The 16751-nt window shown below is 47.8% G+C and overlaps 1 protein-coding gene and 1 long non-coding RNA gene across 25 annotated transcripts in view; both read left to right on the plus strand.

Annotated features, from left to right (window-relative positions):
* The window catches only part of dmd (dystrophin), a 1604005-nt gene that overhangs the window by 1351036 nt on the left and 236218 nt on the right, over window positions 1-16751 (plus strand). For all 24 annotated transcript variants that reach the window (XR_011341867.1, XM_069890130.1, XM_069890120.1 and 21 more), the window contains one exon: window positions 590-762. Coding sequence is in view for 23 of the 24 variants with exons in the window: in XM_069890130.1 (XP_069746231.1) it covers window positions 590-762 (173 nt within the window). In the remaining variant the exon portion in view is untranslated. The remainder of the gene's footprint in view (window positions 1-589; window positions 763-16751) is intronic.
* LOC138738929 (uncharacterized) lies at window positions 6191-14006 on the plus strand. The gene is made up of 2 exons (XR_011341870.1): window positions 6191-6506; window positions 13642-14006. It is a non-coding gene; the product is annotated as an uncharacterized lncRNA (long non-coding RNA).

Here is a 16751-nt window from a genome sequence, read left to right on the forward strand (position 1 = left end):
CCCAATCAATGTACAGGAAAACAAAATGCATGGTAAATGTTGTCCACTCGATCAAATTATGTAGGAGGCTTGTTCACTTGTTTAGAAATAATGTGGCAACTGTTTGAGGAATGTTGGAGCCCTTAAAAATATTGAAGAGAATTGAGAACTGTAAAGCTTTTTGATTTAATCAAAGACAAAGCTAATTTTACAAGTGTTCTATTCATTTGTGGCATTGCTGGAAACCCTCCTACATTGAAGAATCTGAATGATGGTTTTGTATGCTCTGGGTTGGTTACACAATGTTGAGAGTTGAGGCTGGTTTCGTCTCAGTGATGAGTTTTTGAGCAGACAGCACAGAAAGTTCTGTGCTTTCCTAAATAAAGCATATCCCAGCACAATGGAGGCATCTCAAAAACTCTGCATCCTTCCAAAGTTTAGCCTCAAAGCTTTGCAAAGAAAAACTTACCATGTGAAGGTCAGTTGTGTCAGGGGTGTATTTTTTGTTTTGCTTTATTTTTTGGTCGATTTTCTTCTTGTTGAATTGAAGAAAAGCACAGCTCACAGATTATCCAGGATATTCAAAAGAATATTTTTCCCCTTATTGCAGGAGCTTCAGTCAGAAATTGATGCTCATACTGAGACCTATCACACTTTGGATGAGAATGGACAGAAAATACTCAAGGGACTGGAAGGATCTGAGGATGGAACTTTGCTCCAGAAGCATCTGGATGACATGAATTTTCGTTGGACTGAACTCAGGAAAAAGTCATTGAATATCAGGTAAGGCTTGGACCCCGTGCTGAGTTGAAAATATGATTTGCTTTTGAGATCCTTGTTGACTTTAGATTTAGTGATCTCTTTGGAATGATACATGAGGATTATTAATGGTATAGCTTTGGATGTTATATTTCACCTTGATAGCAAAGTGGTCAACATAATGTGTGATATCATGCACTGCCAGAACTGCTATAACAGCAGCACTGTCACTGGTGCAGACCCAGGAGAGAAGGAGCAGAGACACAGCGCTGCTCCACAAGGTGCTACACCCCCCAGTACTGTTGCTGACAGCTCTGTCCAGACTTTAAACAGCCTGTTGGAGGAGCCCGCAGCTTTTTTTTTTAAATCCTGCAACCATGTCCGTCTGTGCCCAAGGTGGTGATGCCTGTGCTGGGCACCAGGGGAGCAGTGAACCAGTGCAGAGCACCAGGAAAGGGGAGAACATCCCCCCCACCCCCCCCGCTCCCTGTTGTGGTGAGGCATGAGAGATGACCCTAGAGGGAAGATGATCACAGCAGCAGATCAGCGAGGGGCTCAGTGGCCAAAGGACTCGCACAGGCTGCGGGCTGTTAGTAACCTGCGGTAAAGGACCCACACAGGCTGCTACTAGAGACTGGCTCATGGGAACCAGGTATCGGAGCCGGGATTTGAGAGGTTGCAGAGGCTGAGAAGGGCCCCAAAGGGCCTCAGGTGCTGAAGGCTTCCTGAATGTGTCGGAGGGTTGGACCTGGAGCTCGGGTTGAGCCAGTGTCTATGCAGCTGCAGGAGCACTGGAGGTGAATCCATGAACATTGTGTCGCTAAGGTGACTCTCTTTTGCTTCTCTTCCTCGTAGCGGGCACTAGTCAACGCTCATGGCAATTATTTGTATGCCTTTTGGCACATTACTTCATCATGTATTATTACATTTTATGTATTATAACATGATTAAAAAAAGGAATCTTTCACCACCCAGTTCCCAGTCTCTAGGCTTACATTTGTAAATGCTGCATGAAGCTACTGGCAACTGCGGAACTTTCTCCAAGCAAATACTCAGGAAGCAAGAGGGAGAAGAGCACAAAATGGAAAGGCTGTGGGAAAGCAGATCTTCCAACAAACACATCATGGTGATCGTCATGGAGCAGCAAGGCAATCGTCATGACTGTGGCTCTTGCTCTGTAGAGAATGTTGCAATGTTTTGGCATTCCGTATTCCCCAAAGAGTGTGCTCACAGGTTCTTGAACAACGTTTCTGGTGTCATCAAGATCCTGTCACGGAGTGGGAACAACATTTTTAACAGGCAAAGTAAATTCTTGGTGGACCAGTTCATTTAATACGAGTTGGCAAACCTCCCCGAGGACAGCCGATGATGGATTTTCTTGTCATTGCCGAAAGCTAATGTATGCTGCATACACACTGAACTGCTGGATTTAGGACTCATTCTTCTGCCCTCTTTCCCATTGGAAATCATTCAACAGCACCATTGTTCTCTTGAGAACAATACAACGCTGTGTAACAAGTAGCACTGCTTTACTTAAATGCATAAATCTCAGCATTCTCACAGTCCCACAACTAATGTGCTAAGGATCACACTTAACATGGAGCTGAAATCATTTACCATATCCCATCAACAGCTGGTTCTACATCCAGGTTTCTTTGACCTGTTTTCCTGACTCTACTATTGAAGGAGTTAAACCGGGCCAACACAAACTCTGTTACAGTGCCAGGTGTCGGGACAGGGGCTTAAATTCCATGCTGTCTGTAAGGAGTTGACACGTTCTTCCCGTGTCTGTGTAGGTAGGTTGTAGGCTAATTGGGCAGCCAAACTTCATGGGATGAAACGACCAAATAAATGTCTAAATAAATAGATGGATTAAAAAAAATCTCTGCCACTTGAGCCACAGTTGGAATAACCTAATGCCAGAGCTATAACCTTAATTTTCAGATATATCATGCTTTCTGTGTGATTCAAGGTACGATACCTTTAATATTATGTGATTGTACATGATAGTAAAGGCTTCCTGTCTGCCATAAGGCAGATAAAAGACCCTTTCACACTGCAAATTCTGTTTGGGTTAACCAGCTAATTTAATGGATCCATTCCAGGTAATCTTGCGGTATGAAACGTACCAACCTGGCAGGGTGAGTTAAATTCCTGTTAAATTCCACCGGGCTCTGACACTTGGTGGGGGCAAGTGTCAGAGCCCGGCTGAGTTAACTCACTCATCGCCCTCTGGCAATGTGAAAGCACTATCTACTCACTTGTTGAAACTGCTGGAGACAAGACCGCCTTTAAAATGCCTAGCTGCTGATTTATCAGTAAATAATGGTGCAACATTGAAAGGCTCCAGAGACGTAGCATGCCCAGTAATTTTTCCCACTACCTTGGAGTGTTGGCAGGGGCTATAAATGAGACACCATGAGCGTCGCCCTGGGCCACATTCAGTAAGAGAAATAGAAGGAAAAGGGAATCCCTTCAGAGACATTGAGTGCCTGTGGATTCCCCTCCAGCGCTCCAACAACCTCTGCAGCTGCACAGATGAAAGTGCCAGATCCAAATCTCCAACCCAATCAGGAAGCCTGCAGCGCATGAGGCCCTTCAGGAGCCCTCAGCACCCTGTGGAATCCCGGGCTCCAAAACTTGGATCCCATGAGCCAGTAACCAGCAGCCTGAGGTTCGTGCAGGTCCCCTGATCACAAGTCACCCAGAGCCTGGGTTACTCAGCCCTTTGCTGGTTCTCTGCAACCTCTCAAATCCTAGCTCCGATACCCTTCTGTGTAGGGTTGTCTCCTCTGCTTTTCCTTCTCAACAGAGGGTGTTCTTCCCGTTGCTGGTGCCCTGTGCCAGACCACTGCTCCCCAGAGTCTGCAGCTCCTTGTGTCTGTTGCTGAGCACAGGCACCACCATCTTGGGCACAGACCTCCGTGGTAGCAGCATTTTACTTAAAAATACCATTGGTTCCTTCAACAGACCATTTAAAGAGACTGAACATTTCAGAGCAGCGCTGTGTCTCCACTCTCTATACCAGCAGCAGTTCCACTATAAACAGCAGCACCGCCATTTTCTAGATGTTTGAGTATTACTCAAAGCTGTCAATGGAATCAAGCTGACTTTGTCAGACTGATGGGAATAATATTTCAATAGTGCATATTTTTCCTTTTATTTTGAAAGGCAAGCAGCAGACATCACAAGTCACAAACATGAATTGCTTGTTAAAGTATATCATGATTTAAAAGGGGAGAATGAGTTAGAGTATTGAGGCTTGGTAACATTCAATGTAAAGGATATTTTCTTGACTTGTATCTGTTAACCCACCTTTAAAGTATTAGGACTTGGGTGCTATTTCCACTTTTATCTCCAAAAAATAGAAAGGAAAAGCATGATATTTATTGTTTAGATTAGAAGTTGGCCTTGCTATGACCAATCTGTGCACACATGCCTGAAATATTGCAGCAAAATTAAAATGCCTATGTATTTTTCCATCACTCGGGCAGCAATGATCATCATTTAAATCCATGGTGTTTGAGGAAATGTTAAGTATTGATTTCATCCACTTTGTTGTTGAACTGTCACTTCTTGAGATGTTTCCGTGCAGCCAGTTGTTCCGGAGTCTGCAACAGACTTCTAACATGTACTGGTTGTTCTATGTTCATTCTGTACATTTATCACAGAAATGCTATGCCCTGTGGTGTGAAGCCTTCCTGCTTGTTTAGTGTGGTGGGGCCTTACCATTTTATGAAAATAAAGATGAAAGCGATTTTGTGTTTTGTGAGTTGCTGGCGGAGAAGTCCTGTATGTGGGGCACCAGGTACTTGTCGGGGGTGGTTGCGTCATTCAACCGACAGTAGTCCCCGCACATTCTCCAGCCCCTGGATGATTTCAGGACCATATTGAGCGGCAATGCCCAGGCGCTGTCCGAGCGCCGGATGATTCCCAGTTCCTGGAGCCTGGAGAACACCTTTGTCTGCTGGAGCTTCTCGGGCAGCAGCCATCTGGGTCAAGCGTCAGTAAGAGAAATAGAAGGAAAAGGGAATCCCTTCAGAGACACTGAGTGCCTGTGGATTCCCCTCAAGTGCTCCAACAACCTCTGCAGCCGCAGAGGCGATCACCTGTGTGGCAATGTGGTGGAAGACCCTATGCTGAGGAAGGACGGTGTTGAACCATGGCTCTAAGATGGCAGGGAATTTGTGAGGATCTCGTTGAACTCGTCCCTGGCGGCAGCTACGGTGGTGATTTCAGGCCTGCGGGCTTTTGATGTGTCCAGTCGGGTGGAGTGGAACGTTTGGGCGTTGACCTGCAGTGAGCTCTGAGTAAGTTGGCCCCTAACAGCACGGTGCCCACAAAGGCTAGGACGAACCTCCAGTGGAACTTCTCCTTACCGTTCTGGTCCTGATGGTGGAGCTGTTGGTCATCCGCTGGGTCGCACCTCAAGATCGGGTGCGAGTCTCTAATGCTGTGGGGGAAAGGACGCTGAGCTCAGCCCATGTCCACCAGGACGCTGAGCTCAGCCCATGTCCACCGGTGGATCTGTCCGTCACATGAAGGAGGCTGTTTGTGTGGCCAGCCGTCGCAGCCATCAACAGCGACTGGCCTGGTCATTTCCCTGAAACCCACAGGGCTGGCAGCACTTATGGGCTTGCAGTTCCGAGCGCTGGTGGTAGAAACACCAGGTCGACTGGTCCTCCTCTGGCTTGATCTTGGGAGTGGCTTGCAGTCAGCTGGCTCTTGATCGTGCCACCTGGTTGAGGGCTGCCTCGTTCTCCCTCTTCGTGTGTCAGAGGGCATCTGCACAGGCTGCTGCTCTCCTCAGTTTCGAGAAGTCTTCATCTGTGAGGAGCAGCTGGATGTCCTCCGGCATCTGTTCCAGGAATATCTGGCAGAAGAGAAAACAAGGCTTGTGGTCTTCCACCAGAGCCAGAATTTCATCCATCAGCGCCGACGGACTACAGTCCCCAAGCTCGTCTAGGTGAAGGAGCCTGGAAGCCCATTGATGGGGAGTTAGCCCAAAAGTTCCAAGCAGCTGGTCTTTGAGGGTGGTGTACTTGCCCATAGCCGGGGGTGGTGGATGATGTTGTCGACCCTCACTGCTGTATCTTGGTCCAGAGCACTCACGACATGATAGAGCTTCGTGGTGTCTGAGGAGATGTTGCAGAGTTGAAATTGTGCTTCCGCCTGCCCGAACCACGTTCTCAGTCAGAGGGTTCAAAAGGGGGGAAGCTTGATGGAGGCAGCATTAACCTCTGCTGAATCCAGAAAAATTCTGGGCTCATCGGGGTCACCACTGTGGCGCTGTGAGCAGTGGAAGAAACACAGCCACCATGTTGAGGGTCATTAATGACAGTTTTTATTCAAATTCAGCACGTCCCTATAGGGGCAGCATGAACTCAGTCACCTGGTGCATTGTGACATCATAATCGCTGCCCAGGGTGCGCGCTGGAAGGGAGGCTGGAGTCCGAGAGAAACCTCTGACGACGCCATTTCCCCATGGCTGCCCCGCCATGTGGCAATACAAGTGGGGCTGGTTCACCATGAGGATTTGCGCCGCCACATTTCTTTAATTAAAAAGCTTCTAATGATGGGGAAGGAAACTGCAGGTCATTGAGTGCCATTTATGGATAAGTTACTGGAGGTGATTCTGAGAGACAGGACCTGCTTACATTGGAAGGGCAAGGACTACTTAAGGAGAGTCAGCATGGTGTTATGCATGAGAAATCTTGCCCCATGAATTTGATCGTTTATTGAAAAGGTGGCAAAGAAGATTCACAAGGGTAAGAGGAAGATATTATGTACATGACTTCAGCAAGGACTTTGACAAGGTCCTGCTTATAAGCTGGTCTGGAGGGTCCTGTTGTGTGGGATCCAGAGTGAACTGGCCAATTGAACAGAGAATTGGTTTGACAGTGGGAAACAGAGGATGGTAGAGGAGGGGGTTGGAGGCCTCTGACCAGTGGTGTGCCATAGTGATCGGTGCTGGGCCACTATTGTTTGTCATATGTATTAACCACCTGGGTGACGATGTAGTTTACAAAGTTAGTAATAGGTGGATGACCACAAACTTGGTGCTGCCATGGTCAGTGAAGAAGGTTATATCAGGATCTGGGTGAACTGGGAAAATGGAACAAGGAATTTAACTCTGACATGTGCAACTGTGTATGGACTTATAACAACTAAGGATTGCAATAGACTATCCGCTGTTCCTTGTCCAACATAGCACCAGTGCTACTTAACAGCCCTGATCCCTGTTTAGTGCACACCTGACCAACGATGCCTCCAAAATGGTTAACAGTTCACGACCTGGAGGAGAGCAGGGTTCGTCTCAGGACCGAAGATCAAAGAGAAAGAGCTACTGCACATGGTGGACTTTATAATTCAGTAAGCTGGAGGGTCTGGCCCAGGAAGTCATAAGGTGATCAAAGGGGCCAATGCTCAGGTTTGCACTAATAGGTGGGCAGAGTCCAATTTTCATTGGCAGGTGATCCAACTTATGACTAGGTTCCAGGCAGAGAGGTCATGTGACCCCCCCCCCCCCCCCACAATCCCACCAGGTCCCAGACAGGTCACATGACCCTCCATGATCCACACTACACCTGTGCTTTAACTGTCTCTAGAGCTGATTTTTCCTCTCACTTGGTGAATGTTGTGGAGTGCCACTCTTAGTCTGGGAACATTTTCTCATTCAGCACAAGCCATATATCCAAACTGGGATCTTTCTGATCAGCAAGGATCACAAGAACACCACTGAATTTCTGGAGGGCACATTAGGGTTAGGGTTGCAATCACTGTGGTCAATTTAAACTGACCATTACACCACTGAACAGGCCCTTCGGCCCATGATGTTGTGCCATCATTCCTTAACCATTAATTTACCTTTCCAACAGAATACTTCCAAAATCTGCATTGGGAGAATGAAATGGGTATTCTTGATTTTAATGAGACATACGTTCCACAAAGATTTGATGAGGACTTTCACAACAGTGTCTTTTTTTATCTTGTTATTTTTGAAAAGTAATAAAAATAAACCATGTCTTCTCACTGGGTCCTGATGCTTTGACACAGGATTAGACATACTACAGCATCCAAAGATGATTCCATTTCTTCATCCAGATGTTATCAGTCTTTCATTTAAATAAATCCAATAAACTGGCTTGTAATAAGATTTCAAGTTACACCGAGGGTTAAGCTTTCTCACAAACACCTATCAGTCAGTCAGTCCCATTATCATGCTGGATTAGTTTCTTACACAGATCATTTTTTTTTCTATCTCTAAATGGTTTAACCCAACTTGTATACTAATAAATAGCACAAACTGTTGTTAAAAACAAAAATGTATGACAGTAGAGTCAAATTGATTTCTCAGTTTATTTCAAATGCAACATTTACAGATTTTGTTTCAATCACGGATGTTCAATCAGGATTTTTCTCTCTCAAGTTCTGTTAGGCCCGACTTATGTTCATGGACCTTTTTGCCTGCACACATGACATCAGGACATGGTGTGAAATCCATTTGTTAGAGTTTGAAGGACAGTGATGCCTACTTAGTGTTGAAATTGGGTTAGTTGCTTGTATGTGAAACTCCAGAAGGTGGGACTGTGGTGGGATGGGGGGGAGGGGTAAGGGGATTGTGAGCACACTTTCTCAAGCTGATCACGCCTCACTCAGTTAGAGTGAACAGGTCAATTTTCCAGAGGTATTATGTTTTATAGATTATGTAATTACTTGGCAGTTTTCCACTGCCGTCAGTACGTTGAATTGCAAATGTGAAGACCAATATCTGCAGCAATGAAACAAGGTAAATTTCAGTGGTGTGTCTGAAGCAGAATTTATATGCATTCTGCTCCAGAAATGCATGTGCAAGATGAACTTTTCATGTTAGTGTGAGTGCAGCAGGTTTTTGCTGCTTGTGTTCACGTTTCTTGGCACAGGGGCCCGTATGCTTCCAGCCTCTCTCTCAACAAGTGCCCATTTTTGTGCATGAACCCAGAGAATGAATAACAACCAATTATTCTGCTGTGGACCCTCACAGCCGAGTCATTTTTTTCAGCTTTGCCTGCCATCTATGTGTGCATATATCCAATAGAAATGACCAGATTGTGGTGGTAGCAACTGACTATAATCAAGAGACTATACACTGTGAGTTGTTTGCACTTCCAACGGTTTTCTTTTGTAGAGAATGCACTGCACCTTATAAGGCGACCTGTAAGTCCCACCCACGTGTGGGCAGTGACGTCATGACACAGCCAAGTGTGCATGCGCAGCCCGTTTGAGCTTGGGAGAAGATGCACTCGGCGGTGCCATCTTGACATGTCTGTTCTGCTGCAGTAACATCACGGAGCCGATTTGCCTGAGTCTTGATGTGAGCCGTCATACAACCCCCCTCCCCCCAGAACCTGCTGGACCTTTGGGAGGTCATCCCTGGCACTTGGATTGCACTGGCACAACCAGTTGGCTGAGGTTGAGATGCGCAGGCTTCAGCCGGTCAGCTGTGAACAGTTCCTCCCTACCCCAATGTCCAGCATGAAGGTTTTTGCCCATGCTGCATAGGACTTTGTACGGGCCCTCATAGGGTTGCTGGAGCTGGGTGGAATGCGGTTTGCAGCGGACAAAAACAACATCTGTGGTTAATAAATCCTGAGGAATGGACATGGGCCAGCGTCCATGGTGTGAGGGTGGGGGGGGGGGGTGCAAAGGAGGCTAACCTGTTCTGTAGTTTATACAACTCTGCTCTCCCCTCAGTACCTGGGTCGTGGGACGGTGGGAAGAATTTACCTGGCAGGATTAATGGGGCGCCGTACACCAATTCCATGTAGGAGGTCTGCAGGTCCTCTTTGGGTGCAGTTTGGATGCTCAGTAGGAGCTCATTCACCCAGCTGGGGCCAGTTAAATGGGCCATGAGAGCTGACTTCAGGTTCGATGAGGCCATTGGTTTGTGGGTTGTAGGCGGCGGTGTGGTGCAGCTTAATGCCCAGTAGAGTTGCTAGCTGTGTCCATGTGCCAATGTAAACTGCCCCTCTGTAGGTGGTAATATGAGCTGATATCCCAAACCTCACAATCCAGTGCCTGAGTAGTGTTCTGGAACAGGAATCAGTTGAAATGTCTTTTAACGGGATGGCTTCTGGCCATCTTGTGGTGCAGTCTACCACCGTTAGCAGGTACCAAGCATCCCGGGAGATAGGTAGATGGCCCACGATGTCGACGTGTATATGTTCAAACCGCCTCTTCGGAGGGTTGAACTGATGGACGGGGGTCTTGACAAGTCAGTGGACCTTGGAGGGCTGACTTGTTTTCTCAGGCCATGCTATATGAACCTTTCTGCCCCCATGTGGGTTGTTCTCTTTATAGATGGGTGGGCAAGGTCGTGGACCGGGTGTGGTGAGCTAGTGGAAACATCACACAGCAGTGTGTCAGAGCTGCCTGGAAGGCTGATGTCTTCAAAATGGAGGCTGGTGATGGCTGTGTGGAAAGCCTGCATTTCCATGTCCTCTTTCTGGGCCTCCGCCAGTTGGGAGTAGTCCAGCCCGGGGGACAAGGTTTGGATGGTGAGTCTAGAGAGGGCTTCGGCCACAACATTATCCTTGCCGGAGAGGTGCTGGATGGCGGAGGTGAACTCCGATATGTACAATAGGTGGCATTTCTGGTGCACTGACCAGGGATCCTTTACCATAGAGAAGGCGTGCACGAGGGGTTTGTGGTCGGTAAAAACCGTGAATGGACTGCCCTCCAGAAAGAAGCGGAAATGTCTAATGGCAAGGTAGAGTGCCAGTAAATCCCAGTCAAACACACTGTATTTAAGCTCCGGGGGATGTAGATGGTGACTGAAAAAGGCTAATGGCTTCCACTGACCATCGATGGACTGTTCAAGGACACCCCCATTGGCTGTTGCTGATGTGTCAATGGTGAGGGCCGTGGGCACATCTGATCTGGGTGTATCAACAAGGTAGCATTGGCCAGGGCGTTCTTAGTTGCAGTGAAAGCTGCATTGGCCTCCTCTATCCAAGCTAGAATCTTGCATTTGGCCGACATCATGGCGAACAGTGGTTGCATGATGTGTGCTGCCCCTGGGGTGAAGTGGCCAAATTAACCATCCCGGTGAATTCCTGGAGGTCCTTGAGGGTGTTAGGGCGGACGAACTGGCGTATGGCTGTGACTTTTTCCATTGATGGTGTCTCCGCGTTTGCGGTGATAGCGTGGCCTAGGAATTGCATGGAGTCTTTCCCGAATTGGCACTTTGCCAAGTTGACCATGAGGCCAAAGATGGACAGGCATGTGTAGAGTCTGCGGAGATAATCCTTGTCCTCTCTGTGGTCCTTGTTTGCGATCAATATGTCATCCAGATAGATGAACACAAAGTCCATGTCTCTGTGCCGCATTCTTGAGGCCAAATAGCATGTGGAGGAATTCATAAAGTCTGAATGGGGTGATATTGGCCATCTTTCCGATGTCATCTGGATGGACGGGAATCTGGTGATAGCCTTGCACTAGATCGACCTTTGAGAAAACCTTTGTGCCTTGCAGGTTGGCCGCGAAGTCTTGTATATGTAGGAATGGGTAGTGGTTGGGTGTGCTGGAGTCATTAAAGCGGTGGTAATCTCTGCAGGGCCGCCACCCGCCCGAGGACTTGGGGACCATGTGAAGTGGGGACGGCCACAGACTGTCAGATCAGTGGGCTATGCCCAACTTCTGCATCCGAGAAAATTCTTCTTTGGCCAGTTGCAATTTATCTGAGGGAAGCCACCTGACTTTGGCATGGACCAGGAGGCCTTGGGTCGGGATGTGGTGTTGCACTCCGTGCTGTGGCATGGTGGAAGTAAACTGCGGCCTGAGGATGGATGGGAATTCGTCCAGGATGAGACTGTACTCATCCTTTGGGGCACTCACCGTGGCCAAGCTTGCACTGTGAACGTTTGTTGCTTTAAGTTGGACAGTCTGGAATATCTGGGGATGGACCAGGTGTTTGGCCTTCACGTCCACCAGCAGGCTGTGCGCTCATAGAAATTCTGCACCGAGGAGTGATGAGTCCACAGTGGCTAGTGTGAAATTCCACTGAAACTTTTCTCTGGTAAGTTGCATATGAACGTTTTGCATGCCAAAGATCTTGAGGGCAATGTTGTTTGCTGCCCGGAGGGTGGGACCTCGTGGGCGAATTCATGTTTCCAGAGTGGTTGGTGGGATGATACTGAGTTCGGCGCCCATGTTGACCAGGAACTGTCAGCCACTAGCCTTGCAGGTAACATGCAATAGTCTATTGGTGTGGCCATCCGCCGTAGCCATTTTCCGAAAACAAGCAGGGCTGCCTGCATCTTCATGCTTGTGCTCCCCAGCGTTGGTGGTAAAAACACCAGTTAGTGTTCAGTGCCTCTGCTGGCTTGCTGGGGCACAGTTGTGCTCGGTTCGGATAGGGTCTGGTCTGCTGACTCAGGTGGGGATGAGTCAACTGGTTCATGGTGGACTTGTTTTCACATTTTGTGCGCCATAGCTCATCTGCTCTGTTCCAGGAAAGCCTTCTCAAACATGAGACACGGATCGTGCCCCTCTGCTAGTGTGAGCATTTCGTCCACAAGGGCGGATGGTGCTCTGTCGCCTCAGCTGTCTAGGTGCATGAGCCTGGCAGCACGCTGTTGTCTGGACAGGCGGAAAGTACTCAGGAGGAATTTCTTGAGGGCTAGTATTTACCTTCCTCCGGGGGTGGGGAGGGGCGTGTATCAGGTCATCTACTCTGGCTGTAGTCTCTTGGTCTAGGGAGCTGATGATGTGGTAAAACATTGTCAAGTCGGAGGTAATCTACCGGAGGTAAAATTGCACTTGCACTTGCCAAGACCAAGTGCGTGAGCGAAGCGTCCAGAAGGTTGGCAATTTCATGGCCACTGCGTTGACTGCTGCAGCGTCCATGGGGTAGAGTCCAGAATCGTCTGGGCTCGTCAGGGTCACCAATGTAGTGGTAGCTACTGAGGGAAGTAAAATAAAGACTACACACTGTGAGTCGCTTGCACTTCCAAGGGTTTAATTTTGGAAAGCCCGTCACTGTGCCGACGCGTGGGCAGTGATGTCACGACGCAGCCAAGTGTGCATGCGCGGCCCATTTGAGCATGGGATAAAGTGCGCTCGACGGCACCATCTTGATGCAGCTGCGGCCGTAACATTGCGGATCCTGTTTGCCTGCATCTTGATGTGAGCTGCCACAAGATAATGATTTGATTCATACCTTCAGCATCATTTCACTGGATAAGCAATGCTGAGATCAGATCTGTAGTCTCAGGTCAGAGCGATATGGCTCTGGAGCTCTCCCTGACTGAATGAGTTCAATGGTTGCCTGCCTCAACATGCTGTGCTGCCTATAAGGAGTTTATGGGTGGACAGAATAACCAAAGACATGGCCTTACTTTGACTTTTTGTTATTTTTGTTAGGTGATTTGTATGAACATTTGTACTGTGACCCTGCTGCAAAACAACAAATTTTGTGACCTGTTCATAACAATAAATTATGATTCTGATATAAAGGCATATACCGTTACCAAGTGTTCAGGATAGTGCTTTTTTTTTAACAGATGGATTGCAGATTCTTTTGCTAAAGGTGCCATATGTTATTATTTAGTTGGAGGCCTTATTTCACACAGCAGGCTCCCTAGTTATTACAAGTAAAACACCATGTAATCCATGCTTACTCACCTGTGTTCTTACTGCATGTGAAAATTTTAAACTTTAAAAAACAATAGAAGAGTTCTTAAATTAACAATGCAGAGTTGAAGTTGCGTGAGCCACCCTCTCTGAACTTGAGGCTCACGATGCTTGTCAAAATGCACTGCACGATGTTCTGAGCCAGTTAATTTCCTTGTCTTGTCCGCTGCTTTAATGAAAGTCAGTAGTTCAAATCAGCCACCACCCTCATTTGGTTTTTTTTAATTTCAGATGAGTGCTTTCCTCAAAATAATTCTAACTTAAACAGAAAATAAAAAGCCTCAAGAGGATAGATTTGTTTTTGCTGCAAGGTAGCCTCCTGTTAGCCATTGTGAGGCCTCATCCATTCTCAAGCAATTACTGAAGACTGTTGGGGAGTTATTCATATATTGAGGAAGCAAACGTTTTCAGCTTGCGTCAGACTGAACAGGTCTTTATAGGCGACAAAAAAGCTGTTCAGAAAGCAAATATATTGACAGAAAGATTCATCTTGTCCAAAGACTGGTAACATCAGAGAGCAATAATATTCTTAGTGCCTTCACGAGCCAGAAATAGACGGAGGATTATTCATGGTTATCAATAAAGATGTCAGCTTCTATTTCGTCTTCTACACATACTTACTTATTAAGTCATCCAGTTGAATTATTGGAACAAGAGAAAAGTTATTTGGCTTAATAGCTCTGATTCATGGAGAAACACTGATGTCTAATTTAAATGGGCATTGATGTGCATTTTGAGAATTTTTGGATCGTCTTGGTCCATAAAGCATCCTACATTGACAAATCAATTGCAGAGCTGCCAAGCTGGCTGATGGAAGAATTCATGAAGCAGCATGTCTTTTTTTTGTATGGACGACAACCTCCCTTTGTCCTTGATGTGTCTGGACACCAGCACCCCTATCTGTAACTCATCAAAGGGTCTTTCTTCATGTGTGACCCTAATCCATGGCTGTGTTTGAACATTGACCCATCTGCAGTTTACTTAGGTATGTAAATAACTAAAAATCATTCAATAACAATCAGAAGCAGTAAAATTACAAGAGTCACAGAGCATAGGAACAAGCGCTTCACACCACCAAGTCCATGCCAGGCATCGATTACATTAATCCAAAATGTACCCTGTTTTTTTTATTCATACCACATTCCAATCATATCTTCCCAGATTCCATCACCTGGCCTTTTCACACTGCCGATTCCTGCCAACCCTCCTAGGAATCGGGTAAAGTTCCCAAGAAGAACGCGTGCGCTCGCTCTCTTATGCTCTCTCTCTCACACACACACACTCCCTCTCACACACTTTCTCTCTCTCACACTCCCTCTCACACACTTTCTCTCTCTCACACTCCCTCTCACACAGTTTCTCTCTCTCACACTCTCTCTCTCACACACACACTCACTTACACACTCTCTCAATTACACACTCACTCTCACACAATCTCTCACACACTCTCTCCCACACACTCCCACAAACACTCTCTCCCACACATACTCTCTCCCAGACACACTCTCTTCCACACACCCTCTCTCCCACACACCCTCTCTCCCACACACCCTCTCTCCCACACACCCTCTCTCCCACACGCGCTCTCTCCCACACGCGCTCTCACCCACACGCGCTCTCTCCCACACGCGCTCTCTCCCACACGCGCTCTCTCCCACACGCGCTCTCTCCCACACGCGCTCTCTCCCACACGCGCTCTCTCCCACATGCGCTCTCTCCCACACGCGCTCTCTCCCACAGCGCTCTCTCCCACACGCACTCTCTCCCAAACGCACTTTCTCCCACACGCACACTCTCTCACACACACTCTCTCACACACACTCTCTCACACACACTCTCTCCCACGCGCTCTCTCACACACACTCTCTCACACACACTCTCTCACACACACTCTCTCACACACACTCTCTCACACACACGCTCTCTCCCACACGCGCTCTCTCCCACACGCGCTCTCTCCCACACGCGCTCTCTCCCACACGCGCTCTCTCCCACACACGCTCTCTCCCACAAGCGCTCTCTCCCACAAGCGCTCTCTCCCACAAGCGCTCTCTCCCACACAGCGCTCTCTCCCAAACGCACTCTCTCCCACACACACTCTCCCACACACACTCTCCCACACACACTCCCACACACACTCTCTCACACACACTCACTCACACGCACTCTCTCCCATGCACTCTCTCCCACGCGCTCTCTCCCACACGCACTCTCTCTCCCACACACTCTCTCACACACACTTTTTCACACACACTCTCTCACACACACTCTCTCACACACACTCACACACACTCTCTCACACACACTCTCTCACACACACTCTCTCACACACACACTCTCTCACACACACTCTCACACACACACTCTCCCACGCACTCTCTCTCCCACGCACTCTCTCTCCCACGCACTCTCTCTCCCACGCGCACTCTCTCCCACGCGCACTCTCTCCCACGCGCACTCTCTCCCACGCGCACTCTCTCCCACGCGCACTCTCTCCCACGCGCACTCTCTCCCACGCGCACTCTCTCCCACGCGCACTCTCTCCCACGCGCACTCTCTCCCACGCGCACTCTCTCCCACGCGCACTCTCTCACACGCACTCTCACACATGCACACGCACACGCACACACACAATCACAGGGGTATCATGTCAGCTCCAAACTCCACACAAACCATTCCTAAGGTCAGAATTGAACCTAAGTCTTTGACTCTGTGACTCAGCAGGTCTACAACTCCTGTCGCTGTGCTGCCCTGGGTATCCTTGGGTGCAATTCATTGCAAGTTACAAGTTAACTGAGCTGGAATGCTGGTGAGGGAGGCTGAATGGTTTGCCTTCAATGAAGAAAGGCACATAGGAAGATTATTAGCTCATGATCTTGAGACCTTTCTCCACTGAGGAATATCAAAGAAAACATATCTGTATTGATGGAATTTTTTTATAAGAACAAAAGAAATAGGAGCAGGAGTCGGCAATCCGTCCCGTCGAGCCTGCTCCGCCATTCAATAAGATCATGGCTGATCTGATCATTGACTCAACTCCACCCACCTACCTTTTCTCCATATCTCTTAATTCCTTTTTTACGTAAAAATCTAACTGAATCTTCAATATGTTTAATGAAGTCACCTCAACCACTTCCCTGGGCAGAGAATTCCACAGATTCACTACTCTCTGGATAAAACAGTTTTTCCTCATCTCCATCTTAAATCTACTCTTAAGGCTGTGTCCCCTAGTTCTGGCGTCACCTACCAGTGAAAACAATTTTCCTGCCTCTATCTTTTCCATCCCTTACATAATTTTATATGTTTTTCTAAGATCTCCTCTCATTCTTCTGAATTCTAGT

Source organism: Narcine bancroftii, chromosome 7 (assembly GCF_036971445.1).
Source record: "Narcine bancroftii isolate sNarBan1 chromosome 7, sNarBan1.hap1, whole genome shotgun sequence".
Classification (NCBI taxonomy): Eukaryota; Metazoa; Chordata; class Chondrichthyes; order Torpediniformes; family Narcinidae; genus Narcine; species Narcine bancroftii.